General features: G+C 37.0%; 1 protein-coding gene across 3 annotated transcripts in view; it reads left to right on the top strand.

The window, feature by feature from the left end:
* The window catches only part of ADGRG6 (adhesion G protein-coupled receptor G6), a 108769-nt gene that overhangs the window by 56959 nt on the left and 26640 nt on the right, over positions 1–25170 (top strand). For all 3 annotated transcript variants that reach the window (XM_027751498.2, XM_027751502.2, XM_027751504.2), the window contains 9 exons: positions 4589–4674; positions 6030–6082; positions 6163–6216; positions 15346–15488; positions 16172–16286; positions 19504–19565; positions 21000–21207; positions 21565–21730; positions 24850–24990. In XM_027751498.2, the coding sequence (XP_027607299.1) occupies positions 4589–4674; positions 6030–6082; positions 6163–6216; positions 15346–15488; positions 16172–16286; positions 19504–19565; positions 21000–21207; positions 21565–21730; positions 24850–24990 (1028 nt within the window). The remainder of the gene's footprint in view (positions 1–4588; positions 4675–6029; positions 6083–6162; positions 6217–15345; positions 15489–16171; positions 16287–19503; positions 19566–20999; positions 21208–21564; positions 21731–24849; positions 24991–25170) is intronic.

A 25170-nucleotide genomic window follows, 5' to 3' on the forward strand; every position in this document is an offset into this window, starting at 1 on the left:
GTTCACCATGAGCAGTTACTCTAATTTTTTTAATGACAGAAGGAAATCTTATTAATGTTAATATGAATAAAAATTGGACAATTAAGTCCTTTCTGTGGCTTTGAAACACCCAGGGCAAAGTAGAAAGACTAAGAAAATAAACCAAATTCACTTATGGCAGAAGCAAATTGAACTTTCACTCAGCTAACTGGTGTCGTTCTCCACTCTTGGTTAGTTGATTTTTAAACCAAGAGCAGACAGCCAAGAACATACACATTACATATATTTTCTTTAATCCATTAACTGTGTGGCTTACTGCACACAGACTTGCTGGAATTCAGCCTTCCTGCTACACTTATCTTCAGTATGAAGAGAAATTCACCTGAATTCTCCCATTCACAACCACAGTGGCAGCAGGAGTCTAAGATAGAAGGGGTCAAAATTATAGGAATTATCTCAACCCCAGTTACTTGGCCAGTGAAACAAAGGCCTCTGCGTTTCAGTAAAAACTCAGTAGATGAGAATCCAGAGAGAAAAAATCCATACAACTTGTTTCTTCCAACTATGTCTACATCAGCTGCTTCTGAAATACACAGTGAAATTTGGGCTGCTTTTACAGAAAAAATCAACCTAGACAATACTGTGATGGAACAGTTGCCAAATGAAAATATTTTTAGTTATTCTAGAAGTGCACTTCATGGCACTTCTTATGCAGTAGATGCAGTTATAGAGCCTTCTGTGAATGCAGCAGTTCCTCTTCTTCACAGCAGAAGTCCTAATGCAGAGCTAGCATGGACTTTGGCAAATGGACTAGGTCACTCTGACTCTGAGCCAGCGTTCTGCTCTCCTGTTAGCAGCAGCAGCAGCAGCACTGCTTACAAACACAAAAAAGAAACTATTTAGATTTCATCCTCCAACATCAATACAACCAATTTCATGTGTGTCTTGGAGCCTGTGAACTGGTGGAATGAGACCGTATTTCGTCATCACATCACCTCTGACATTCAAGAAGACAGACATCATTCTCCTTCTGGCTTTTCTATATCATCTACACAGGAGATACACCATTCCAGAAAAATAGGCTAGATTTGCTAGACTTGGCACCTGAAAATTTTTACATGGAAATGATAGAAGGCAATGCTGATAGGAAAACTTTTTCTATGTTACCAGCAAACAGTGCATTTCAGTTTAGAAAATCTACGTACATTAAGGAACATCACTCAGAAGGCATTACAAATTTAATCTCTGTAGAGACTCCATGTGCAAACCCAACATACACAAAATTTATGCCTGACATCCAACTGACAAATTCAGTCCTAGGACCCAGTAGAATGTTGTTATCAAACTGTTTTAGGACAAAACTCCATTGAAAATCAAGTGGACAGTCGGAGATACTCTCTATGGTCAGTAGAACATTGACAATAATGAAGACATAGGGAATTTTGCTGTTTTGACACCAACAAACATATTGAGGTTTTCTGAATGGGATTCAGAAGGGGAGGGGTATGGATCCTTCAGCAAGGACAGAGAAGGAATGTCTTCTCTGAATATTGTTATTACTCATGTCTTGGATTTAAAAAATGCCGATTATGGGCATTTTGCAAATCGCTCTTCTATTTTGGAGTCATCCAGAACTGCAGTAATGAATGATGCGATACCTCTACCATTTTCATAGTGGAATTGTTATTCAGCACAAAGAGACCATTTTGACAGGCGCTCTGACAACAGCTGCAGCAGCAGCCATCCATCACTCTCTCATGCGGTTCCAAACACAAGTTTCTTCTGTAACATACCATCAGTCATCAGTTTCAGCACATGTTCATTCCTCGGCCAATTTACCATCTGGGACAAGCCAAAACAGCACCGCTTACCCATCACTGAATCAACTTACTAGCTCTGCTGCAGTCCTTTTGTCTTGTTTATGTCTCCTTCACTGATTCTTGCTGCCTGTGTTGACCTGAGGTCACCTACAGTATGTCAAGCTATTAAGTTAGATGTAGAAAAAAACCCACATCATCTTATCTATTAGATATTCAGTTTGTAGAATGAACATAGAAGTAGCTGTCTTTCATCCTTTAGCTGTATGTCGACTTAGCATATGAAGATGTTTTGGAATAATAATTTAATTGCAGTAGAAGGGAATTTGTAACATCTTAGTGATAGTACATGTCATTAATGTGATTTCTAGTATTTGTGTACTTCTCTAAAACAGCTCTCATGACACTGTGAAGATAATATATTGGTTGCCATGTATTTTATATAATTTTATGCCATTTAATTGTTTGGGATTGTATGAATTTTTTTACTTACATGTTTTTTAAGATTTTAATTTCAAAAATCAAAGATTTTTTAAAAAAGGAATATTTAGATAATTTGCCTAACAGAATTTAAAAAAAAATACTGGTATTTCATTGATCTTTATATTTTTGTAATTGATGGTGGGTGTGGGGAGAATTGATATCCATGCTATTTTTTTCTCTTTTATTTTCAAATTACCTTTGGCTACTTTTTATCAATTTTGTACCCATATTTTTTTTTCAGTCAGCATTTTGAGATGGATTTCCACAGTTTAATGTGGAGAATGAGAAAAAATTTTTAGTTTTTACTATCGGCCACTGCAGTCTCCTGAGAGTGTTTTAAATATAGATTTGTTCTTTGTTCTTATTCTCTTTTTCATTAAAACCATGCTTTGGGTCACTATCTGGTGGAGATCTCGAAGGTATTGACTGTTTTGTACTTTCTATGTTTGATTTTAAAAATACTTTGCATATTCCTATATTAAAGTGGTTTTGTCCATATGTATAATTATCTGAATAAGGTTGTAATTATACATATGTGTAATTATATATGAATGTGTGAGAATATATTAAATGAACACTTTCTGTATGTGTGTATCTGTGTAGCACACGTACATTATAGATATAAAATTGTATATGTGTATATACAAAGATATATACATATAAATGAGATCCGGGTCTTGCAAGTGTTTTCAACTTGCGCAAAGTCCAATTTTTTACTTTCAAAGACTTAACTTTTCCTCTTTTATTTAAAATTATCACAGTAATAATATAAAACTAAAACACATTTTCAGATTAAACTGTACATCAAATTTGTGTATCTCCTGAGTTAAGGGAGGAAAAAAAGACATTAAATCAAAAAGCAAGTTCATTCTATTCATATATAAAATTTAATCATAGCCTACCAAAGAAGGTAACTAGGAAACCCTGTTTAGTATTTTATCATAGATCAATTTTCAGACTAATCTCAGTGTTCATGTGACTAATTCCATATTGATAAGGCCAGGCCATCTCATGAATAAGATAGTAACCGATGTATGCACAATTAAACTGGAAAACGCTGGCTTCAGATTTTCTTTCCAGATACTTCTGTTTCAAGCTCTTGTACAATAATTATCTATGAAGTTGTAAAATTATGACATTTGCTCCACTTATAATAAAAGATCTTTTATTTAGATTCAGAAAAATAGAGTAGTTCCTTTACAATCAGAGACAGAAAGGGATTTCTGTATAATTATTGTCATACCCTGTTCTGTCCTGTGTACTGTCTCTGTAAGATTTGCAGAGGATTATATGAATACATGTATCTGTGATCAAGACCCACAGCTTTGTTTGGTAACAGCCCTGAACCAAGCAATGCCACATGTGCACATATATGCAAGTGAATTCATCCAGAAGTTCTTAAACCCTCCCCCACATCCTGGGAAATTTTGTCCAACTGGAACTTAGAGGCTTTTTAGTAGCTTAATGAAAAAAAAAGTGACTTGTGAGAAGTACAGACTTTTGACACAGAGCATAACCAGGAAATAATTTGATGTTATTTGTTAGATGTAAAATCTTGTAATGCTGCCTACCCACTCATGAGCTTAAAGAGAATTTATATTTGCCCAGTGACATTTCAAAACAGCTTTCTGAATATAAAATTGCACCAAGCCAAGTGTTACACATTTTGTGACTGAAAGATGGTTTGTTCAGCTGCCAGTTTTGTAAAGCTAATGTGAGTTCATCTACTCTCTGGCCATCACCAGGCCTGAGAGAAAGACTGTGCTTTTGAAACAAGAGCTGTATATCCCTTCTCACACCTATTCCTATGTCCTCAGTTACCTTGTTACTTTTAACTGATGAGTTTTATCTGCTCTCACAAAGTTTTAAATGTAACCTGCAGTGGTTCAATTCTGAATTATAACAATATGACTTAGAGCAGTATTTATCTGCTTTTACAAACTTCATTAATTATAATAGTTTTTTAATTAATGGCACTTTCATGATATTGCTTTAACACACCACATTAGAGGCATATGCAAAATAATATTTTTATATACGTTGTCTGTGAATTTCCATGTCACATTTCAAATGTCTCTGAAAATATGAAGGGGAAGGGAACTCTTGTCAGAATCAACAGCACTACCGAGAATGGTCCCAAACCTGCAGGCCTTGTTCACTTCAAACTTTTTAATGCCGAGAAGAGCCTGAGATGTCCTTGTATATGAGGTTCAGCCTAATCTTTATATTAATCATGAAACTAAAGTCTCATTATTAAAAAGGTAAATTTTCTCAGTTTCTAACATTATAATGCTGTTTTTAATGGACAGGTGGGCTGTTCTACAGGATATCTATAACTGTCTTTAGTTCCAACTCCAACTCAGTGTCAAAAGTACATGATGTCATTGCAGAATGGGTAAGTTAAGTTTCTTTCCTGTGTGATTACATATATGAATCTGGTGCATCAATATTATCAGTTGGAAAAGGAAAAAAATAGGCTACCAAATAAACTCTAAATATGTGTTCTCTAAATATCTTTCTATTATTGATTTGTGCAGTAGTGAATTCAGCTCTGTGGAACTGGGGCTCTTCGACCCTATAGATAAAATTTTGAAATGTCTCCACTTCTTAAGAAATGTAGATACTAGGTAAGATTTTGAAAAGTATGGAGAAATTGTAATTGTCCACTGAAAGCAGTAGATGTCCGAGTTCCAACATCACTATACAGGACAAAATTTTTCTGCCCAAATGCTAATATGGTTTTGAAGTTATATGGTGAAAGAAATTATTAAAAAAGCCAGGCAGTGTTGATTTGTGTGAAGCAATAAACTTTTCCAGTTTATCCTTATGTTCTCTGCTTCAGAAGGCTTCTCCCATGGGTCAGTTGCTGAGGATTCTAGTAGTCTCTGCGTTTTCAACCCATTTTAGTAGACATAAGCTCCTTTCCGGGCCCTCTGGGTGGAGGATTCTTGAAGTTCTTGTCTCTGAAAGTTCTTTCTGCCTGAATACAGATATTCTCTGTTCTTTTGACAGTTCACATAGTCACACACACAGTTCGTAAGTTGTCTTTATACAACTATTTACATGAAAATATATCATGAATATATGGCAACTATTCTTTATTTTTCTTTTAATAAACCTGGAGCTTTCAGCTTTCAGAAGATAGGGAAACCACCTATAGTAGTAATCTACAAACCAGAAATGCAATCATCCACACCTGCCAAGGTTGTTCTCTTAACATCAGTAGCCAGGCAAAGTACTTTAGGTGCCTGAGCCAAAGAATATAGAAAGGTGTCACTTGGCCCTAGCAGAGTATGCAAAAGTGTCTCTTGAGAGGAGAACCGAGCAGCCACTTTGCACTCAGAATAAATAGTACGAAGATCTGAAAAGAAAATCATCAAAAGTTTGAAGACTTTCAGGTGAATATTTACCTGGTAGCTTTGTCAGGAAATCTATTCTTATCAAAGTGTTCCTGAGAATTTAAGAGGGGAAAAAAGGAAAAGGTCAGCATCCTGTGCACTCGCCTATTCACTGTGTCATGACATTATAGACATTTCCTTCTATCTATATAAAAGGCCACATTTCTCACTACCAGTGAGAAATACAACATTCAGCATTCACCTCATTGAAATGTGAGTGTTCTCTTTGCTTTGCAAAACTGAAGGGAGTTTCTCAAGGGGCAGAAGGGTGAAATTCTAACTGTGCCTTAAGCAATGAAGAGCCCCATTAACATCTCACTATTCATGTGATCAATGTCTTCCTGTTTTTCAGTTGAACCGTACTTTCCAGAACTGGAATTACACTGTATATGTGGTCAACATCAGGTAAATTAAGGAGGAAGATGTTTATGCTGTTTTCCTTTGGAGAATTATCCCACCCTAATTAATGTCTATTTCTTTTATAGCATCCACCCAGGCTCCATAAAAGAGGGAGCAAGAGAAAAAAGAAGTATTAAAAGGTAACATGTTTAAAGACATTTTCTCAATAGAGGCAACAGCTGCTATTACAAGTGGCTTTACAACAGGCTTTATTTTCAATTATTGGATTCATTGTCTCTTATTTGGCATATGCTGCAAGTCTGCAAATATATGACTGCTGACAAGCTGAGTGCTCTGGATGTACTTAGAAACCTAATACTTGTTATCATGTTTGTTTTAGTTTAAATCTCCGGAGCTGTAAACCGTAACAGATAATTTTTTTCAGAGCTCAGGTTTCATCTCTCAGAGAACTGAATAGAGATATGATATGTAAGTTGCATGGCACACCCAGTTTTCTTTGGCAACAATCTGCAGTACAGTGGTGTCTGTCCACTGTCATTGTATTTGTTCTCTTTAACCAGAGCCTTTGGAGTTAATAGACATCTTACTAGATGCAAAACACTGAAAAATCATGTTAGAATTGAAAGCCAAACTAGTGTGAGTTAAACTATTTACCATATGCTCTCATTTCCTGACTTCTGCTGGGCTTTGAGGCGCTAGAGTTGGAACAACCTCAAAGGCAGAAAGTTAGATGGGTCACACCCCCTGAAAATTTGACTTCTGGGGGTTTCTTTGAAAGCAGCAGGCTGATTCTGAGGGTAGTATGGGGAGGGAGGGAATCTTAGGACCAAACTGAGGAGAGGAAACCAAAACATCATTAGTCTTGTGAGGATGGGACAATAAATGAGTATGGAATGTATCTATTTGCAGTGTAGGCAAAAGTCCCATAGAAAAGGACTTTAGCTGCTGACTTTTGAGAACTGTCATGATAATGGTAGTAAAAACTGGGCTTTTTAATTTCAGAGATAGGCCAGGATTCCCAATTTACCATCAGGAAGTAGCCAGTGCTGCTTCCAGTTTTCTACAGAGTTTACCTAGGTGCGAAAAAATCTGTAAAAGGTAGTAGCTGCTTCCCACACAGACACGGCAGAAAGACAGCTTTTGTTGGCAAAACCATTTAACTGGTACACTGTAAGCCCAGTCTCTGAATGGACTATTTTGCTACTTGACCTACATTTACAGTAGGGTGTAGTGATGTGGGTAGGATTATTTTTCCCACTTCTAAATGATATGGTTATGCCAACAGTGCCTTTCAAGTGGAGGCCATGCCTCAGCTCGTACCAACAATCTGGGATGGCTGAGGAATGTTAAGCTTTCCCCATCCTTATTCCTGCATCTTTTACAAGGCTGGCAGCCTGGCTGCACACCTGATTTCTTCTTGTCTCGTCATCCCACTATCCCATCCTCTGGATTTTTTTTCTTCTTCTTGGTCTACTAAAAAAAGGTGAAGAGGGAGAAATTATTCTAGTAATTTCCCTTTCCGTTTCCTTTTCCTCCTTTTTTGACATACAGTGATTGTGCCACTAAATTACTTCTCATAATGTATTACTCTTATGGGGAAGTAACCCCATTTCTATTTATTTTGATCATCATATGTCATCTCAGAGGCAATAGAATTACATGTTCATAATATGTCATAAAGTTTGTCAGGGGTGGCCTGGTCTAGTGAAAAGGCTCTAGTGCACTTTCTGTCAAGGTCAAATAGCATTTTGTCATCATTCTGAATAATTTAGTATAAATGTTAATCTTGTCACACGAAATGTTAATGTTCTCCAAATAATCAGGAGTGTTACTATGAAAACTTAGAAAACTAAACGAAAAAAAGAAGTCAAGATCCAGCCCAGCCTACCCTGTTGTGGTAACACAGGGATAATTAAAAATTTAGGTGAGCTACATGATAGATGACTAACAACATTTACACCTATTACACATATACGTATATAGGAATATATATACACAGTAATTTTTTGTCTTTTTTTGTATATCTTTCATGTCTTGCATACATTTTCATGCATCATTTACCTCTTACAGAAGAAACATTTGAGAAAAGTTGGTTGAAACAGCTTTAGGTCTTAGTTCTTCTGAGCATACATCTATGCTTGTACATCCTTCCCTTATGAAAAAAAAAGAATGATCAGCTTACCAGTGGTCTTTAGTGTTCCTGGCTTTAGTAACCAGACTGGCAGTTCTTTGAGGTTTCTAGAGTTTGCGAGGAAGTTGAACTTCTGAAGATCTGGAAAGCAAACTATTTTTTCCTACTGCTTCCCATTCATTGCTTTCAAGATTCTTTGTTAGGTTTTCCACTTTCTTGGATTTTTCCTGGATAGGATTCTTAGGAAATCCTACAAGACACTAGGGTAAAATTTCAGAGTATAAAAAACTAAGTTAAAGGTTAGAAGTTCCTAATACCTGATGGAAGTAATGGTAATTTCTCACTGCCCAGATGATCCACTGAAATGTTATGGCTGTCATATGGAACTTGCTCACAATGTGATTTCATGCAGTTACTATTAATTAAATATCCCTATAATTTATTTCTGTGAATAGTTGTCCAACTATTTTCTTATTTCTCCATTTTGTATAGCCAAGAACAAGACTGTTGCAGTCTCAAGACATTCTACTTTGTTTTTAAGTACTTCTTATTCTATTTACCTTTGTGTTCATCTGAACAGAAATTCACTCCACAGTTAAAATTTAAGACCTAAGCAGTAACTATCATGGCCTTATCTTTATCTTTTACAGCAGTTAACCTATTAATCTTAACTCTAACTCACTAAAACTTATTTCCCTTTTCTTAATTTTCCACAAGATCATAGCCTTATTTCTGAGACACTATCATAATTCTTAAAAATTGCTCTCTGAGAAGGTTTTTCCTCTCTTTACATGAATTCATTTTCTTATCATTCAGATCACGTATGTTTGTTTTCCTTTTCTTTTGGATTAGTATTTTATACAGCAGTAAAATAAAACCTAACAAAGCAACCTTCCCCAGCCTTTTCTATGCATTTTGCTTTGCTTCACCTTAATTCACCACACTGCTACCTTATCAAGGAACTTCAGTTGTCAGTCTCCTCACCTAGTCTTCTTGCATGGGAAGGAGAGAGAATGGTTAGAGAGAATGATTCAGAGAAGAAACAGAAGCTGGAAGTGGGAGGTAGGAAGCTGGCTTTTTTTGTCACGTTAAAAATAGGTGTTTTCCAAAAAAATATTTTAAACTGTACTGCATTCTGGACAACAGCAAAACAAAAGAAAATTATTTAATTGGATTGTTTCTCTTTCACTGTTGTGTTCAATGAGCTGCAGAAATCCAAAGTACACTGCGCTTATTAGGTGTTCATGTGCCTGGTGATGAGAGATAGTTCCAAGTCCAAATGTGCATATTATCATCAGCACCTTTAATACTGTGACATCCCTGGATGACAGAAGTATATATCAAGTTAATACTTTGGTAGATTATTAACTACTTTAATAGACAGAATTTTATCATAGCTATATTTGACTTTGTGTCTGTGTTTAATTTTTACCTCTGGTCATACTGTTACCATCTCTTAATGAGAGGCCAGCTGTTCAAAATAGACAGGAAATCAGCATGGCCTGTGGACATAGCTCTTTCTTTGTTCCCCATTGCTCTTGCACAAACCTTTGAAAGTGAAACCAATTTATGGATTTTGTGTAGATAAACTATAAATGTGTTTGTTTCTTTCATTAATTCTTTGCCTTTTATGACTCTGCAGCCTTGTCAAAGCTTCCTGTGGCTGCTGCCGCTGCCTTCTCTCAGAAGGACCCTACTGATCCTAGGTTTTGTCAGATGACTATATAGTGTTGCCTCACAGTAGGGGAATTGGTCTTTAACAAACAGCTCAGCTCCCCTGCTTCTCATTTCTTCTTTTATTTTCCAAGCAATTTTGAGGATTCAGGCCCCAATTAATTTATAAACTTTTCTCTACTTAACATACAAGTAAGTTTATGCTTTTTCCAGCTTCCACTGCTTGATTTCATAATTTTGGCCTATTTCCAATGTTCAATTGCTTCTACTATGGGAAACAACATTAATGTTAGTACTGTTAAATGTCTCATCCAAATTAAAAACCACAGTGGTAGCCGTGGTGCAAAGACTATTAAACCTAAACAGAAAGCTTTTCTCTTAGGAATGAAAATAGAAAGGAAAAAATCAGAACTGTCCAGGCCTAGTCCTGCTTTTTGAAGTTTGTGGGAGTTTTGCCACCAGTGTCAGTGAGGCACATTCAGGACCCTGCATGCCATGGTTTTGGGTGTTGTTTTGCTTAATGTAAAGTTTAATGCATTTGGATAGAATTTACATTAATTAGATTTAGGCAGAAGTTAGGAACATCGGAGCAGCATAATTTTGTTTTTCTAGTCCTAAGTGAAATGTTAGGCTTTTTACATTCTTTGTAGATTACTTCAAATTATTTGTTATAAAATAATTATGCTATTTTTGTTATAAGCGAACGTATCTGTGATGTCTACTCCTGTTTCAAAAGTTTTCCTGGTTTCTACTGGTGAGGTTTTAGGAACAACTTAGACCTGGCCCACCTCTACTCCCTGCAACTTCAACTTCAGTGCCTCCATTGCTGAAGGCAGTAATGGACAGCCTTTACTAGGGCTGACAAACATTTTAAAATGCCACACAATGTGTATATTACGTATAATATTCTGTTTGAAAAACCAACCAACAAAGTGCCAAGCAGAAGTCCTCAGGTTTCTCCACAGTGGCTTGCTGGCATCTTGTGTCCATGACCTGTAAAGAAAGCCTTCATCACAGATAGAGGAGGTTGGGAATACCTTTCAAGTGACTGAAGGATGATCTCTTCTTAATCTCTTACTGAAGCTTCTTGCTCTTGGTCCAGCTTCCAGTTACTTCCTTTATCTTTCCACTGGCTTTAACTAGTTTTAATGTAGGTTTGACATTGTTAGATGCTGGTTTTAGAAAAGTAGTGCATTGGGGAATGAGGAATGGAGAACGGGGGTTTTCTTCGTTGTTTCAGAACACAGTTCAAGGGTAACCAAAAACTCATTTCAGCAAAGACCAGATGTTAAATGCGAGGGATTCCAGCCCTTTCTATTTTGGCTCTTTGCAACATTCTGTAATAATGAATAGCCTTCATACCAAGTTATCACATATTATAAGTGCCTTCTGTTGAAAAACCATAGTTGATTGTATTCCTACACCAGATCTGCAAGGAGCAGCAAGGCCCAGAGACACAAGGACAAGCACAGATGCATGACTATGCTGCTTGCAACACTGCTCTTCTACAACCGTCATTAACTTAAAAAGGAAGGCTTAGGATACTTTTATTTTTAATAGTCCAAAAAGTAACTGCAATTTTTAGTTTTGTGTCTTGAAGTCTCAGATTTTATATTTTATTATAACATCACCTTCTCCTGAGAAAGGAAACTCTTTATCCTTCGCATTACTTTGAATGTCTGTGTTATGCTGAATCATAGTTTTTTGCTCTGTGTTCTGAACATTTTAGTAGTATTGCAGTCAAAATCACCTCAAGTAAAAATTTATCCACAACTCAGATGCTTTTGTGGAATGCTTTTAGTTTCCCTCTACTTTTTTAGTTATTTCTGTCTCATTCTGTGTGTTTTCTAACATTTTGTCTGCTCTTTGTGTTACATCTTCACTGAGTGACTTATGCAATAGTCAGCTCTTTTTTTGTCTGTCTTGTTAATGTGAAGAACTTAGTACTGTTCACAGGTGACACTGTGGGCCTACTTGTGCTGCCAGTCTTGAGTTATAGCTACCCATCGCTGCTTGTCTTCAGAGCCAACATAACAGCAAGATTGATAAAGAATTTAATGTTGACATCTTAAAGCTTTTTAAAATACACCACAGTAGTTAGCAATTACATTCCCAGTGACGTTGAGTGGAAATTTAGATTCCCTGAGTATTTAGCTTCTTTAAAAATGATTCTTTATATTCTTTAAATCAAGTAACATTAACTATGAAAGAAATTAATAGCAATTTGTGAACCAGTTTGACAACAGCAGTAATTCAGTATTGGTTCAGCCTGTCTAGTACAACAGAAAGGAGAAATGTGCATTGCTAATTATCAACCACGTCTCTTCAGGTACAAGACAGTCTGTGCTGCATGGTTCACATGGTTTCTTAATCCTTCCTTCAGGCTCCTTGCATCGTGAAGCAGTGAGACCACAGCCCGTGTGTAGGCACACTGTCCTGGAATAGCTCTGAGTCACGCTGCCAGAGAATAAAGCTGGCTTTGTGGTACAAGCCATGGCAGTGCAGGCTCCACCACCGCCTCCTGTGCCTCTGATGAGGGTGCAGCTTAGCAAATTCCTCTCTCTGAGCCAGCTTAGCTCAACAGACCAGGACAAAGTGGGAGAAACACTGGTCTTCCCCTGCTTTCCTGCTTGCTCCAGCTGTCACCATTTCAATCAAAGAAAAGAGGAACATACTTATCTTCATTGTGTTTACATACACCACAGTCCATTTTTTTTAATATCAATAGCTGTAATGCTGGAAGTACAGGTTACTGTAGATTATGTGTAATTTGTAATTGATTACTGCTGTGAGAATCTATCTGCTTTTATATGGCACACAATAAATAGCAAATCCAGTGACCCCAGCAGAGCATGGCAGAGTTGTAGGGCTACTGTTTCCCAAACTGAGAATTTGTTCTTCACCATTAAAATGTTTTCTTTCTGCGATCTGAGTGTGACAAAAGTGGAAGGAAGCACTCAGCTTCATATTGCGTCAGCTGTCAAGTTAAAAGATATTTATTTACTTTGGGAAGCTAGCATGAGTCATTCTGAAAAGTTAATAGACTTTTTTTTTGTCATATTATGGAGGAGGCTCTTATTATATAGTAGACATGACTTGTGATCTAGGATTTTCTCAGAAAACAAGTAACAGATTGGTTTAAGAGATTATTTTTATCAGTGCTTCATTATCAATACCTTCCTCTATAATTTTTCAAGATAACTGCAACAAGTTCTACCTCATCTATCATTATACATTCTATTTTGTTACTATTATTCCTCTGCGCAGTTATGGGTAGTAAATATCATTTTGGTTAGTTGGGAGTCCTGAAACAGGCAGCTTAACAGTAGCAGTGACTGTTCAGAACTCTTTTGCAGCCAGAGTGCTGAGGTAGGGAGTGGCATCAAATATATTAAGTTTTCCTCTTCTGAAGTAAAGGGAATAGATGAGTGAAGCCAGGATCTTTTAGGAAAAATGGTTAAGTGCCAGGAGACTCAGGCTGAAGTACTGAAGGGCTGAAGGAATTGGCAGTCGCGTAGGCAATTTCCATGCTTCTTCTAAAAATAAATGTCATAATAAACTTGGCTTTGTAATATATCCGAGGTATACAGCAAAAGCCTACTAATGCTTATCTACCCTACTGAGGCTATTTGCTGTTTATGTTAAACACTCCACAGAGACGAATGGAATGTTAGGAGGAACTTGGTATATCTGGGAGCAGGGCAGGAGCAACCTGGCCAAGGATAGTTGTCATTTCTCTGCTAAAATACATCCACTGGGAAAAAGGCAAGCCAAGCCAGCAGGTGGTGACATTTTTATCTTTCGTCTCCAGTAACATGTTACCAGTAAGACAGTAAATATGGCAAGAAAAAAGAAAAGTGTGCTGGTGTTCAACAACAATAAAAGAAAATAAACAACCAGGGACTGTGTATATTTATTTACTTATTTATTTACATCTGCAGAAGTTAAATGTGTGGAGTATTTAGTTCACATTTGTGATTTCTGTATGAGGTTTGGACTTCGCTTTTCCTTTTTGTTGTTTTTTGTTGTTGTTTTTTTTTTTTCCTAGACTGAGAGGTTGTTTTCTAATGCCAATTGTTTTAATGCCATTTCACTTATGAGAGAGTACTTCAGAATTATTGGCTGGAGTTACTCAGTTTTCAGAATGATGCCTGACAGAAAGAGGGTTAAATCTGCCATCTTAGAGCAATATCTGTACACTAAGACGTAGTTTTATACTGTACCAGATTAGACATCTCTGGAAAGTACAATTCTGAGCTGTCATCATGGGGATGTCTTTCTGGAAGATTTTTTTTGAGTTGAAGTCCTTGTCTGTCATAGAAAGCAGTACCTGAAAACCCTACTAGCCCTCTTCAGCACCCCTGTAGTTTTTTTGTGCTTCTTTCTGTAGACCACAAGACCTTTTAGCTGACTGTTGCTTTCTTGCACAGGGGGCTGCAGGTGAAGGCAGCTCTGATTAGTTTGTGCCGTGCTCACAGTATGTGTGCTGGCAGTGCTGCTGCTTCCCAGCCTGCCAGGAATGGCTCTCACTGCAAAGGTCTGTCTTTATTCAGGCTGATGGGTATCCAAGGGCAAGGCTAAGATGAAGACAGCCTAAAGCAGGTTTGCTTTTTCCTTTTTTCCACATTTTGGCTTGCATGGAGATCCAGTGTTCCATACTTTAGTGGCGTCATGTCCTACGAGCCAGAGCCAACCAATGCTCTTGGGTACCAACATATTCTTGTCTCCAATATGTGTTTCTTTGTGTCCCAGGAGGAAATTTCTGGGCTTTCCACTGTGAGCTTGTTTCCTTTGTCCTGCTAGAACTGCTTGGCTGTTCATGGTTTCCCTTTCAGAAAAGCTATGTTTTTGGACAAGGGTGGGGACTGTTTTATTTCTCTCACAGGAAAGAGACTTGGGCACTTTGAACTACTTCTTATGCCCAAGAAAGTAGCAGTGGGCCACAGTACAAAACAGCTATTAGTGCTCAGACTTGAATTACTCATCTGAGCAACTTGACTTTCGTAATTACATCTAAAAGCTTCAGAAGTGTGTCATGGTGTTTTTCATTCCATTAGAATCCAGAGATTTAAGTGTTAGGCATCTGTTCTTTGTTAATCTTCTAGTCTTCCTCTGTAGTCAATGTAGAGGTAGATCCTCTGGGGGTGGCATGAATCAGCTCTTAAATTTCTAAGCCATCAGCAAACAGATTTTTAAAATTAATTAGGACCCATTTAGAACTCACAAGTCTATGGTTTCATCTTTTAATATCTTTTAAAATATTCTAACTCTTCTGAAAACATTTCTTAGCTCTTTTAATGACACGCTTCTTTAATGGTAACTAGAAGATGAAATTTCCCAACCATATTTTCTTGTTGTGGTCTTATATATAAAAATAATTTACAGATAATGTGCAACATTGTGTTGGTGACACTGTTCTGTACTCAGAAAATCAGATATTTTTATTTTCACACATTTGACCTCTACTGTTCCGACTGAAACACTTGGATAATTTTCCTTGCAGTTTTGGTGTTTTGGCTCTTCTGGTTTATAATTCTACCAACAACATCAATTTAGAAGAGGAAGACATCCGACAGAAGCTCATAAGTAATAATCGAACCATAGAAGAAGGATATCAACTTCATACTGTGGATGTTGATCCAGTGGGTAAGTAGTGTTTGGCTTTGCTACACAACAAATTTTGTTTGCTTGTCTATAAATAAGCATCTTCTGTGTTAAAATAATCACACATTTCCAAATGATATGACTGTTGGAGATTTTAAATTGTCCCTATAAGCTTCATTGTTCCACTAATCTCAGAAAGCCATGGTCAAGATATCATTTTAATACAAACGCAGTTGTCCAGGTTGCTTTAGTTAGTGTTTTGCTGTCTGGTTCAGAGGCTGGGACAGTTCCTGACAGCTCCTTTGGTAGTTTGAGGATAAAGAAGTATGTTTTACAGCCAGTGCTAAAATGACCTCTATTTTGGACCTCCGAGGCCTCTCATCCCCACTTGTCAATGCTGTTTGTGCTCCTGCCAGCTGCTGCCCTTAATCTGTCTCTTTTTAGCTGTTGTCTTTTCCCATGCACCTACTGCCAGTCAAAGATTACTTTTCTTTTGGGAGGGAGGAGGTGGAGGCTGTTGGAATGCAAATGGATGCAGCATGCGTGTTCAGCCCTTTCCCTTGAGCAGTAGCAGTATCTATTGACACTCTATAGCAAACAACCAAGAGTTTAATTTGAAGACAGTTTTGTACTGTAGACTGATTGATGTGCTGAGGACAAGAAATGCAAGACGGTTAAGTGGTGAAATTTACTGTTAACAATGATATTAACACTCTTTTTTACAGAAAAATGTTTAGCTGAAGAAAACCCTCCAAACTATTTTTGGCCAGATACCAGACCTACTGTGACCAACTTCACATTTTGCCATGGGAGCTCAGTTCAGACTGCATCAAGAACCTGGTAGGTGTTCAAATGTCTGAGAAGCTGAGTTGCTTCAGATGCAACTTTCTGGTTATATTGTTAATCTAAATTCTCTATAATGGTTGCCATTGGCTGGTATTGTGTTTCAGGAAGACGATTTCTATACTGTGAGAGATTTTGTGCATGCAGTAAGAGTATGTACTTGATTGATAAGAAAAAAAGGCTCATCTACCACTTCTGTAGGGCATATTGAGGCCCAAAATTAATACATGTTCAAAGTGATTATAAAAATAGCATCTTCTTACAGAATGAAACTGCTTTATTCAAGTCATAGAATCATAGAATGTTTTGGGTTGGAAGGGACCTTCCAAGGTCATTTGATTCCAACCCCCCTGCCATGGGCAGGGACACCTTTCAATAGTCCAAGTTATTCAGGGCCTTTTCCAGCCTGATCTTGAATACTGCCAGGGATGGGGCATCCACAGCCTCTCCGGGTAACCTGTTCTAGCATCTCACCACCCTCAAAGTAAAACATTTCTTCCTAGTATCTGAAACCTAATCTCTCTCAGTTTGAAACCATTCACCACTGTTCTATCACTATATGCCCTTGTAAAAAGTTCCTGTGCAGATCTCTTGTAGCCCCCTGTAGGTGCTGGAGGCTTCTATAAGGTGTCCTCAGAGCCTTCACTTCTCCAGGCAGAACAACCCCAAATCTCTCAGCCTGTCTTTATAGGAGAGGTGTTCCAGCCCTTTGATCATCTCTGTGGCCCTTCTCTGGACTTGCTCCAAGAGATCTACATTCTTCTTATGTTGGGGGCCCCAGAGCTGGATGCAGCACTCCAGTCGAGGTCTCATGGGGCAGAATCACCTCCCTTGACCTGCTGGCCACACTGCTTTTGATGCAGCCCAGTGTACAGTTGGATTTCTAGGCTGCAAGCTTGTATTGACTGTTCACATTAAGCTTTTCTTCAACCAACATCCCCAAATCCTTCTCCTCGAGGTTACTCTCAATCCATTCTCCTCCTAGCCTGTATTTGTGCTTGAGATTGCCCTGCCCACGTTCAGGACCTTGTACTTGGCCATGATGTTTATGTTACTGAAACCAAAGTTTCACATATGCTACCACTCCACTACTACTATCTCCCATGTGTAAGAAACAATAAAATTCTATGAATTTGAGATGTGTATTTGGTTAGTCCAGAACATCTCATCTCACCAGGGGAAAGAAAAAGAAATTGTGAAACAAACATTTTGCCAGTAGTTAATCATAACTGAAGGTGGAAATAATCTTAGGCTTAAAGATTTGAACTTGTGTTTTTAAGGTTTAGGACATATTTTCCCTAATGTAGGCTTTCTTTGCAAACATCTACAAAAGACTTTGACTCTGTATCTCTATTTCCCATTTGTAAAATGGGAATATTATTACCTCCATTGATGTATGACCAAAACACTATGGCTTTGATCTTTTTTGAGTACCTTAAATGTGGTTATGATGATGCAATATTAATTAATTTGCTCAGTATTTAGGATGATTACCATTAAAGGCAATATATTAGTCTTATCTGCCCACATTGCATCTGGAACATGTTTTGAGAAGACCACATCTCTTCTTGAAAACAGTATGGCAACATGGATATGAATCAGCTTTGAGGTTCTGTGCCAAACAGGAAAGCAACCTGCATTATATTTAAATAACTCACTTCCTCAGCCTCTTAATCTTGCACAAGAACTGATCCTGATTGACCAACTTTTGTTGTAGAGTGAGTAGTACAGAAGTCAAACTGTTTTTATGTTAGAACTTCCGAATCATTAAAAATTAAGGTTTCTGGCCTTTGTTGTCCAGTATTGCTTATCTTTATTGTTTATTTGTGGTCTACACAATACCATTGATTGTCTGTGTACAGCACTTCTCCTAAAAAAAATTACTGTGTTCTGCCCTGTGCTGTGCTTTCCTTCCCTCTGACTCCACTAGCTTTTACCAGTATGGAGCATTGGTGGGATGTGTTTCAAAAGAAGAGGAAGCTCTTCTAACAGTTTCTTTTAGTCCTGTGCATCCCACAGTAGAAGGTTACCTGCTAGTGTGCTGTTATAATAAATGTGATCAGCTGAGGAATAATGTTATTTTATCATGTGCTTAGTGAAAGGATAAGTTTTTTCCTTTCACCATCCTACCTTTGCCATGCTATGACAACATGATTGTCTTTAAAGAAAATTGAGGAAAAAGTTTGTTTAATTTTGGAGCCATTGTTACAGGGTGACAAAGATGATTAAGGGACTCATACATCTCTGTTACTAGGAAAGGCTGAGGGAACTGGGCCTTTTCAGCCTCGAGAAGAGGTGACTGAAAGGGGATCTCATCAATGTCTCTTAAGTATCTGAAGGGAAGATGTCAAGAGGATGGAGCCAGGCTCTTCTTGGTGGTGCCAAGCAATAGGACAAGAGGGAACAAACAGAAACTGATGCACAGAAAATTCCACCAGAGTATGAGGGAGAACATCCTTACTGTGAGGGTGACCAAGCGCTGGAACAGATTGCCCAGAGAGGTTGTGGAGTCTTCCTCACTGGAGATATTCAAGAACCATCTGGATGCAATTTTGTGCCATGTGCTCCAGGATGGAGCTTGAGCAGGGAGGTTGGACCATATGATCCGCTGTGGTCCCTTCCAACCTGACCCATTCTGTGATTCCGTATTTTGTTATGGTAAGGCTTTAAAAAAAAAAAAAAAACAAAAAGGGAATCTTTTTATCTGCCCCTTACTTTGGATCTAGATCTGAAAGTGACTTGCCCTAGTTTTCCTGGATGGCATAATTTATATCTTCACATAGCTCCTCTGCATGTTCTTCTGAGAGGTATTATGACTTGCAATTGACTTAATCAAAGCCATTTACATCAAGGATAAATTATAGGAACAGCACCTGAGTGGCCATAATAGGAGCATAATAGTTTGTGTTAGCATTTGGGTATTTCCTGAAATAAAGGCTAGAATTTCCATTGAAGCAGTTTGTCAAATCAGTATAGGAATCAGCTGGTAATTTGTTCAAAAGAATAGGGTTTCTGTTTGCGCTGTCACTTAATCGATCACATTTGATTCTATACCACTCTCAACTATTCATATTGCATTTCACTAGGGGCCATGTTGCTAGCAATGTTGTGAATTGAGAAGAGTGGACCACTGTGACACCTGCATAAGAATTATGAAATATGTATGTAATTTTGTTACTATATTTCATGCGAATTTTGTCATTTTCCTCTTTAGCTATTTGGGTCTGCAGAATTATACATCATACTGGGGTCAACCTGATCTTAGAAATTGCACAGGTGGGTATATTGATGTTGGTCTTGGCTAAAGGAATAGTGTGGTAGACTTTGATTACTGCTTCCCATAAGGAAGTTACATTAAGGAAGAATATCTTTCTTCTTTATGCTAAGTTGTTTGAAAATCTTTCTAAATAATCAGAATAAATAATTAAACTCTGAGGAAGGGTGCCGGGTTCAATTCAACTCACCCATTAAAAGCTCTGAATACGAATTACTGAAATAAATCAAACTCTTCAGGCAATTCAAACAAGAGTAGATGAAGGTGGTATCTTGCTTCTATTTGATATTCAAGTTAGGACAAATTTTTAAATGTTTCCAATGCCTGTAGCTGCCAGGGGAAAGAATCAGATGTATTCAGATTTATTCTCAGTTTGTAAAATACCCCTTGATGTCACTCTGGCCATAAAGGAGTAATAAAATAACAAGACAACAATTTTATGGCCTTTTTTTTTTATTGTCAGAGCTAGTGAAGAGAATTATACTCTTGTGTGTATTTTAGAGCACCTACAAGTAAGCTCCTGTTCTGAATTGCTTTCTTGAAGAAGCCTCTTTTTCTTTCTTCATTGATAGAGGTGTCCTAGGGAGCCCGGCTACATAACATAGTTGATTGAGTACTTGCAGTCAGACTATAGGAAAACATCATGTCATGTAAAGTAAACATTCTAAAGTAAATGTACCAAAAGCTGTATTATAAAAAAACAGCATTAAAAACCCACAACCAGTTGCAGACTGAAGAAGGCTGATATTTCAAAATCTTATTTGCAAATTCCAATAAATCTCAAATATTTTGATATTGTAAAAGGTTAGCATTCACATTAGTTTTTGTCCAGGTGGCATTGAAGTTACAGTTTAACATGTGATTTACACTAGTGTTTTGCCATTGGACACACTATAAAACTTTCCTTACCAGGAAGATTCTTCTCATGAAATTTGCTTGTGTGTCATACTTACCAGCCCTCTGATGAGTAAGAGAACCATCCTCTGAAAGAAGTGAAACATTTGCAATGGGGTCAGCCTTTCTTCACAAAGCTTAAAAGAGTGAATACTCTTTCAGTAATAGTGAAAGAGTGAACCTCTTTTTCCCAGTGGGGAAAAAAAAAGGATAACATAAGGAGAAAAAAAGAGAAAAAATAGACTTTTTATTCCTTACTTTTTGTTTCAATCAACTGTTTCAACAATAGTTCTGATTTGCAAACTCAAATCAAAATAAAGAAAAGAAAAATGGAGCCATTGAAGACCGTATGTAATCAGCAGGTTCTATATACTTTTTTCATAAAATTATAAATTTGACAAAATTATAAAATCCTATGATCATTCCCAGCACCCTGGAACATTCTCTAGATTTCAACAATGTGAATAAAAACTTGTATTTCTGTATTACTTCAGGACTGTAATGCATTATTTTCTCTTTTTTACTTGACTGTATGCTTACAGAAAATGCAGCTGATATAGCCAATCAGCTTCTGAATCTCACTGGTGAAGGGCAGCAGCTAACCTCAGACAAAGTAAATGACGTTGTGCAGAAGCTCAAAAAAATTGTTAATGATGAAGAAATTGATGAATCTCTGGGTTCTACTGTGGTGACCATTTTTTCCAATATTCTAACCAGTTCAGATAGTGTATTGGCAGCCTCATCTTCAGAGTAAGTATTTCTTCATTTGAGACAAGCTTTTGAGAGCAACTTGCAAGGTTTCATGGAAGGATTCATCCTTCCATAAATAGGCAAATGATTGCAGCACAAAAATCAAACTTTTCTGATTTTCATCAAAAAGAATTTTCCAAATTAGATACACAAATATTTCTTCTTGTACTAAAATTAATGTGTATGACTAAGATGAAGTATTTCAATGGAAAAAAAAGAAGTCTTCTGACACATGACACAGCATAGATATAAGTATTGTTGAAAAATTATTTCAGGAGCAGTGATAGTTTCTGTCAGTCAGATAGTTTCTGTCAGTCAAAAGCTTTTGTTTTAGAATAATTTAACTTCTGTTTTTAGGGCTCTAAAAACTATTGATGCCTTGGCTTTAAAGATCCATTTCACTGGACCATCCATGAGTATTTCAACACGAAATCTCGCACTTGGAGTGTCTTCTATAAACTCAACTTCATTCAAAGGTGGTTCTTTCAGTGTCAGTCCACAGAATAATGCATCTGATTTCCAGGTACAGAACAAGCAGTTGTATTTGAACATGAAATGTGCGTGTTGTTCCAAGTGTGTTTACTGTGGTTCCTGTAAAAACAGTTACAACTCCCAATTCTCCCCTTACTTTCTATTTCCCTTTTCCTGCAATCATCCAAACAGATTAATGTAGTATTTCCTTGAATGACAGGAAACACAGATAAACTCACATTCCATGCAGATAAAAAGTGATTTGCTTATAAATCCAGAACAACTTGACCCTTTTTTAGTTTTGTGAGTTTTTTTACTAGTGAAAAAGGAAAATAATCTTCAGCAGTCTGTTGTATTATCCATTGTACACTAGCTAACAATTCCATTGATGCCTTTCAGCTTTAGAATAAGACTCCTAGATGTAGGTATCCACATGCAGATTTCTTCAGATACAATAGGTCTTCAATCTTCCAGTATAGTTTTAACACTTACTGCTGAAAGAGACCTACGACTGATCCTGTTGTCCACACATAGGTTGTTAAGCTTGTACCATTTAGGAATGTCTGACGTAGTTCAAGTCATTCATGTGGAGCTTGGCCAGCCTAGACATAAAAAAAAAAGAAACAGAGATCACTCAAAATGCAGGAAGGTCTCCGGTGCTACAGTATCTAGACAGGCTAGTATATTAAAGTTATTTATTGTCACCTCAAAAATATTTTTTCTCTTTTTTTTTCCCCCCCCAAATAGAAAAAATCAGACATCTGAAAGCTTGAAATAGAATTTGAGATGCGCATGAGCACCTATAGGATTTTCCAAAGGTTCTTTGGAAATCTGTAGTGATGAGATGCTGAGACTTTAAATTTCACTATATGCTTAACTGCATCTTATGGCACCTGAATGCTCTCAAAAGTGCAATACAATGTTTTTGGGGGTTTTTGGCAGTTAAATAGGAAGTCTGTGACAATGTAATCTCAGTTTCCTGGGTGTTTAACCATTCAAGTAGAGTGAGCATTACTTGGAGAAACACACAGAAAATATTACACAGAAAAAGAAAAAAATCTACTGTCATTTGGGCCAGAGGAACCAAAACTGAATTCAACAATACTTGTCATTATGCATACAGTTAAAGACTAATCTTTAAAGGTCTAAGAGACTAAGAATAATTTTTAAAAAGTAGTAGCAACATAGTAGGCTTCAGGCCTTTTACATGTATCTAGACTTAGGATCAAAACTCAGGTGCTGTTTAAATAGATATGAATACATTTCATGTAATGGAGTTTTCACATATTTCTATTCATAGACATTTGGCTAAAATTTCTTTGAATCAATTTTATCAGAAATTTTTGATAATTGTAAATCTACTTTTGTTTAGCTCTCATATTAATGAAGCTCCTCAATAGCTGTTTTCAGCTTTGTTTTCAAAGGAATGTTTCTCCTCCAGATTTCATCCTTTATTTATGGAAAGAGGAAAGGAAAAAATCTAAAACCAGGTTTTGGATGTTCGCTTGTATAACAAGAATTACCATCTGTGGCTTGAGGACATCCAGGAATCTTCTCGTCCTGGAATCATTTATTACAGCACTGCCGAAATAATCATAAAATCCAAACTCTGTCAAAGTATTTATAATGTTCCTATTGGAACATGAGTTTCTTCTGAGGATTTCACATTTCAAACAGCTGATTGAGAATTCTTAGCATCCTTCCTGCTAGAAAAATCTTCAGGAGCTGTGGTCACCGTTTATATTTTCCATACCTGTCAGGAAAGAGACTTGCTATCCCTCCTGGAGGGAGATTCCCTTGTGAAAGCCCATGTTTTTCACCAGCAATGTGATGTCCTATCCTAGGCTCATCAGGGAACAGTAACAAGCTGTATGTCAGAATGTTTCCAGATTTTATTTTTTTTTTTTTTTTTTAAAGTAGATATCAAGCAAATTTATCCATGGCAATTTGGAAAGATTCTATTTCAGTCCCCTATGTCTTTATGTTTCTTGCCAAACCTTTGACTAAGTTAGGTTTTGGTGATTCATATTATTAAATTGTTCCTGTAATATATCCATGCTTCTTTATAGAAGTCTCTTCCACTCTATTTGCAGGCAGTGCCTGGGACATCTTTATCACACACACTTTCTGTTTACTGTAGCAGAATTACCCTCTGAAAACCTGTTTTTCAACTACATCTATCCCTGTCAGGAGATATCTATGAACCACTTCTGACTGATTTACCACGGTGTCTTTTATTCACAGTAAACCAGTGAATAATCTGTCAGTAACCTATGACTTTTAACTTTCTATTAGCTAATGGTGCTTTTAGAATCAAATGTCTCATAGTGAGAGGCATAAATACATGATCAGGATGCCTCTGGGGAAGTGTGAGTTTCCATATCTCACAGTAAAATTCTTAAATGCTTTTACTATAGAGCCATAGTGAGATGGCTTATTCCCTTTCCTTTGATGGCTACGGTGGCACACCTTGAGTATGTCATGGTGGGAAAGTGTGCATTCATAGAATTGCTAATAAAATGCAAGGTCGCATCCTCATTTATTTCGTACTCACTTGTAACATCCCTGGGCCACAGTGGGCTTTTAGATGTCTGACACGTTGCCAGTATATATTACATTTCTATTGATGGCAGAAAGTGTCTTTTTTTTGTGCTATATAGCACAATAAATATAGATGGGTGACACTAATAATTGTTTTAAGATCTCCTTTTTGTAGTAGAGAAACTATAAAAGCTTATAAGAAAATTATTTCAGATATGTGGATCAATCCAACTAATACAGGATTCAGAGCATATTTTTTAGATCTCAGCATTATTTTCTATGAGAAAAAGTATCTTGAAGGTTACTGAAAATGATTATGACTGCCATTATTGCCATCCATTATTTCCAAATCATCATTATAGCTGTGGAGGAGTTTGTTTCTTTGTTGGTTTTATCTAATACATTTTTATAGCAGAAGGCTGATCTCATGCTGGGAAGGTGGCAAACCTACCAAGCCTTAAAAAAACCCCTATTTATTGCATCAACTCTTACATAGACACAGGTCATATAAGTGTTGATTGATTCTATACCCATGTTTAGATATCTTTGTGTAAAGGTGTGAACCCAGTTGTGGACAACAGATTGTTTGATTTTTGTCTGAACATGTTCTTCTCTTGTTTTATTTAACAGATAGATTTTGACAAGGATCAGACAAGTGCCTTTGCTTCTGTTGTTCTGCCACCAAGTTTACTGAAGAATTTAAGTCAAGATGAATTTGAAGTTATATCCAGGGCTCAGTTTACTTTCTTCAATAAAAATGGTCTTTTTCAGGTAAACATTAATGTGTTTGAAGTAATTTCAGATAGGGTAGGTCAAAGCCAGCTGCTAAAAGTTTCCTATAGTGTAGGAATCATTTCACAGTGTTTTGTGAGTTACAGAAATTAAAAGATGATACCAAATGTAGGCACTAAAGACAGTCTTATGTTCAGAGTGACAGTATAGTTGAAGTGC

The sequence above is a fragment of the Pipra filicauda genome, unplaced genomic scaffold, assembly GCF_003945595.2.
Source record: "Pipra filicauda isolate LSUMZ 115617 unplaced genomic scaffold, ASM394559v2 scaffold55_size4083901_pilon, whole genome shotgun sequence".
Lineage (NCBI taxonomy): Eukaryota > Metazoa > Chordata > Aves > Passeriformes > Pipridae > Pipra > Pipra filicauda.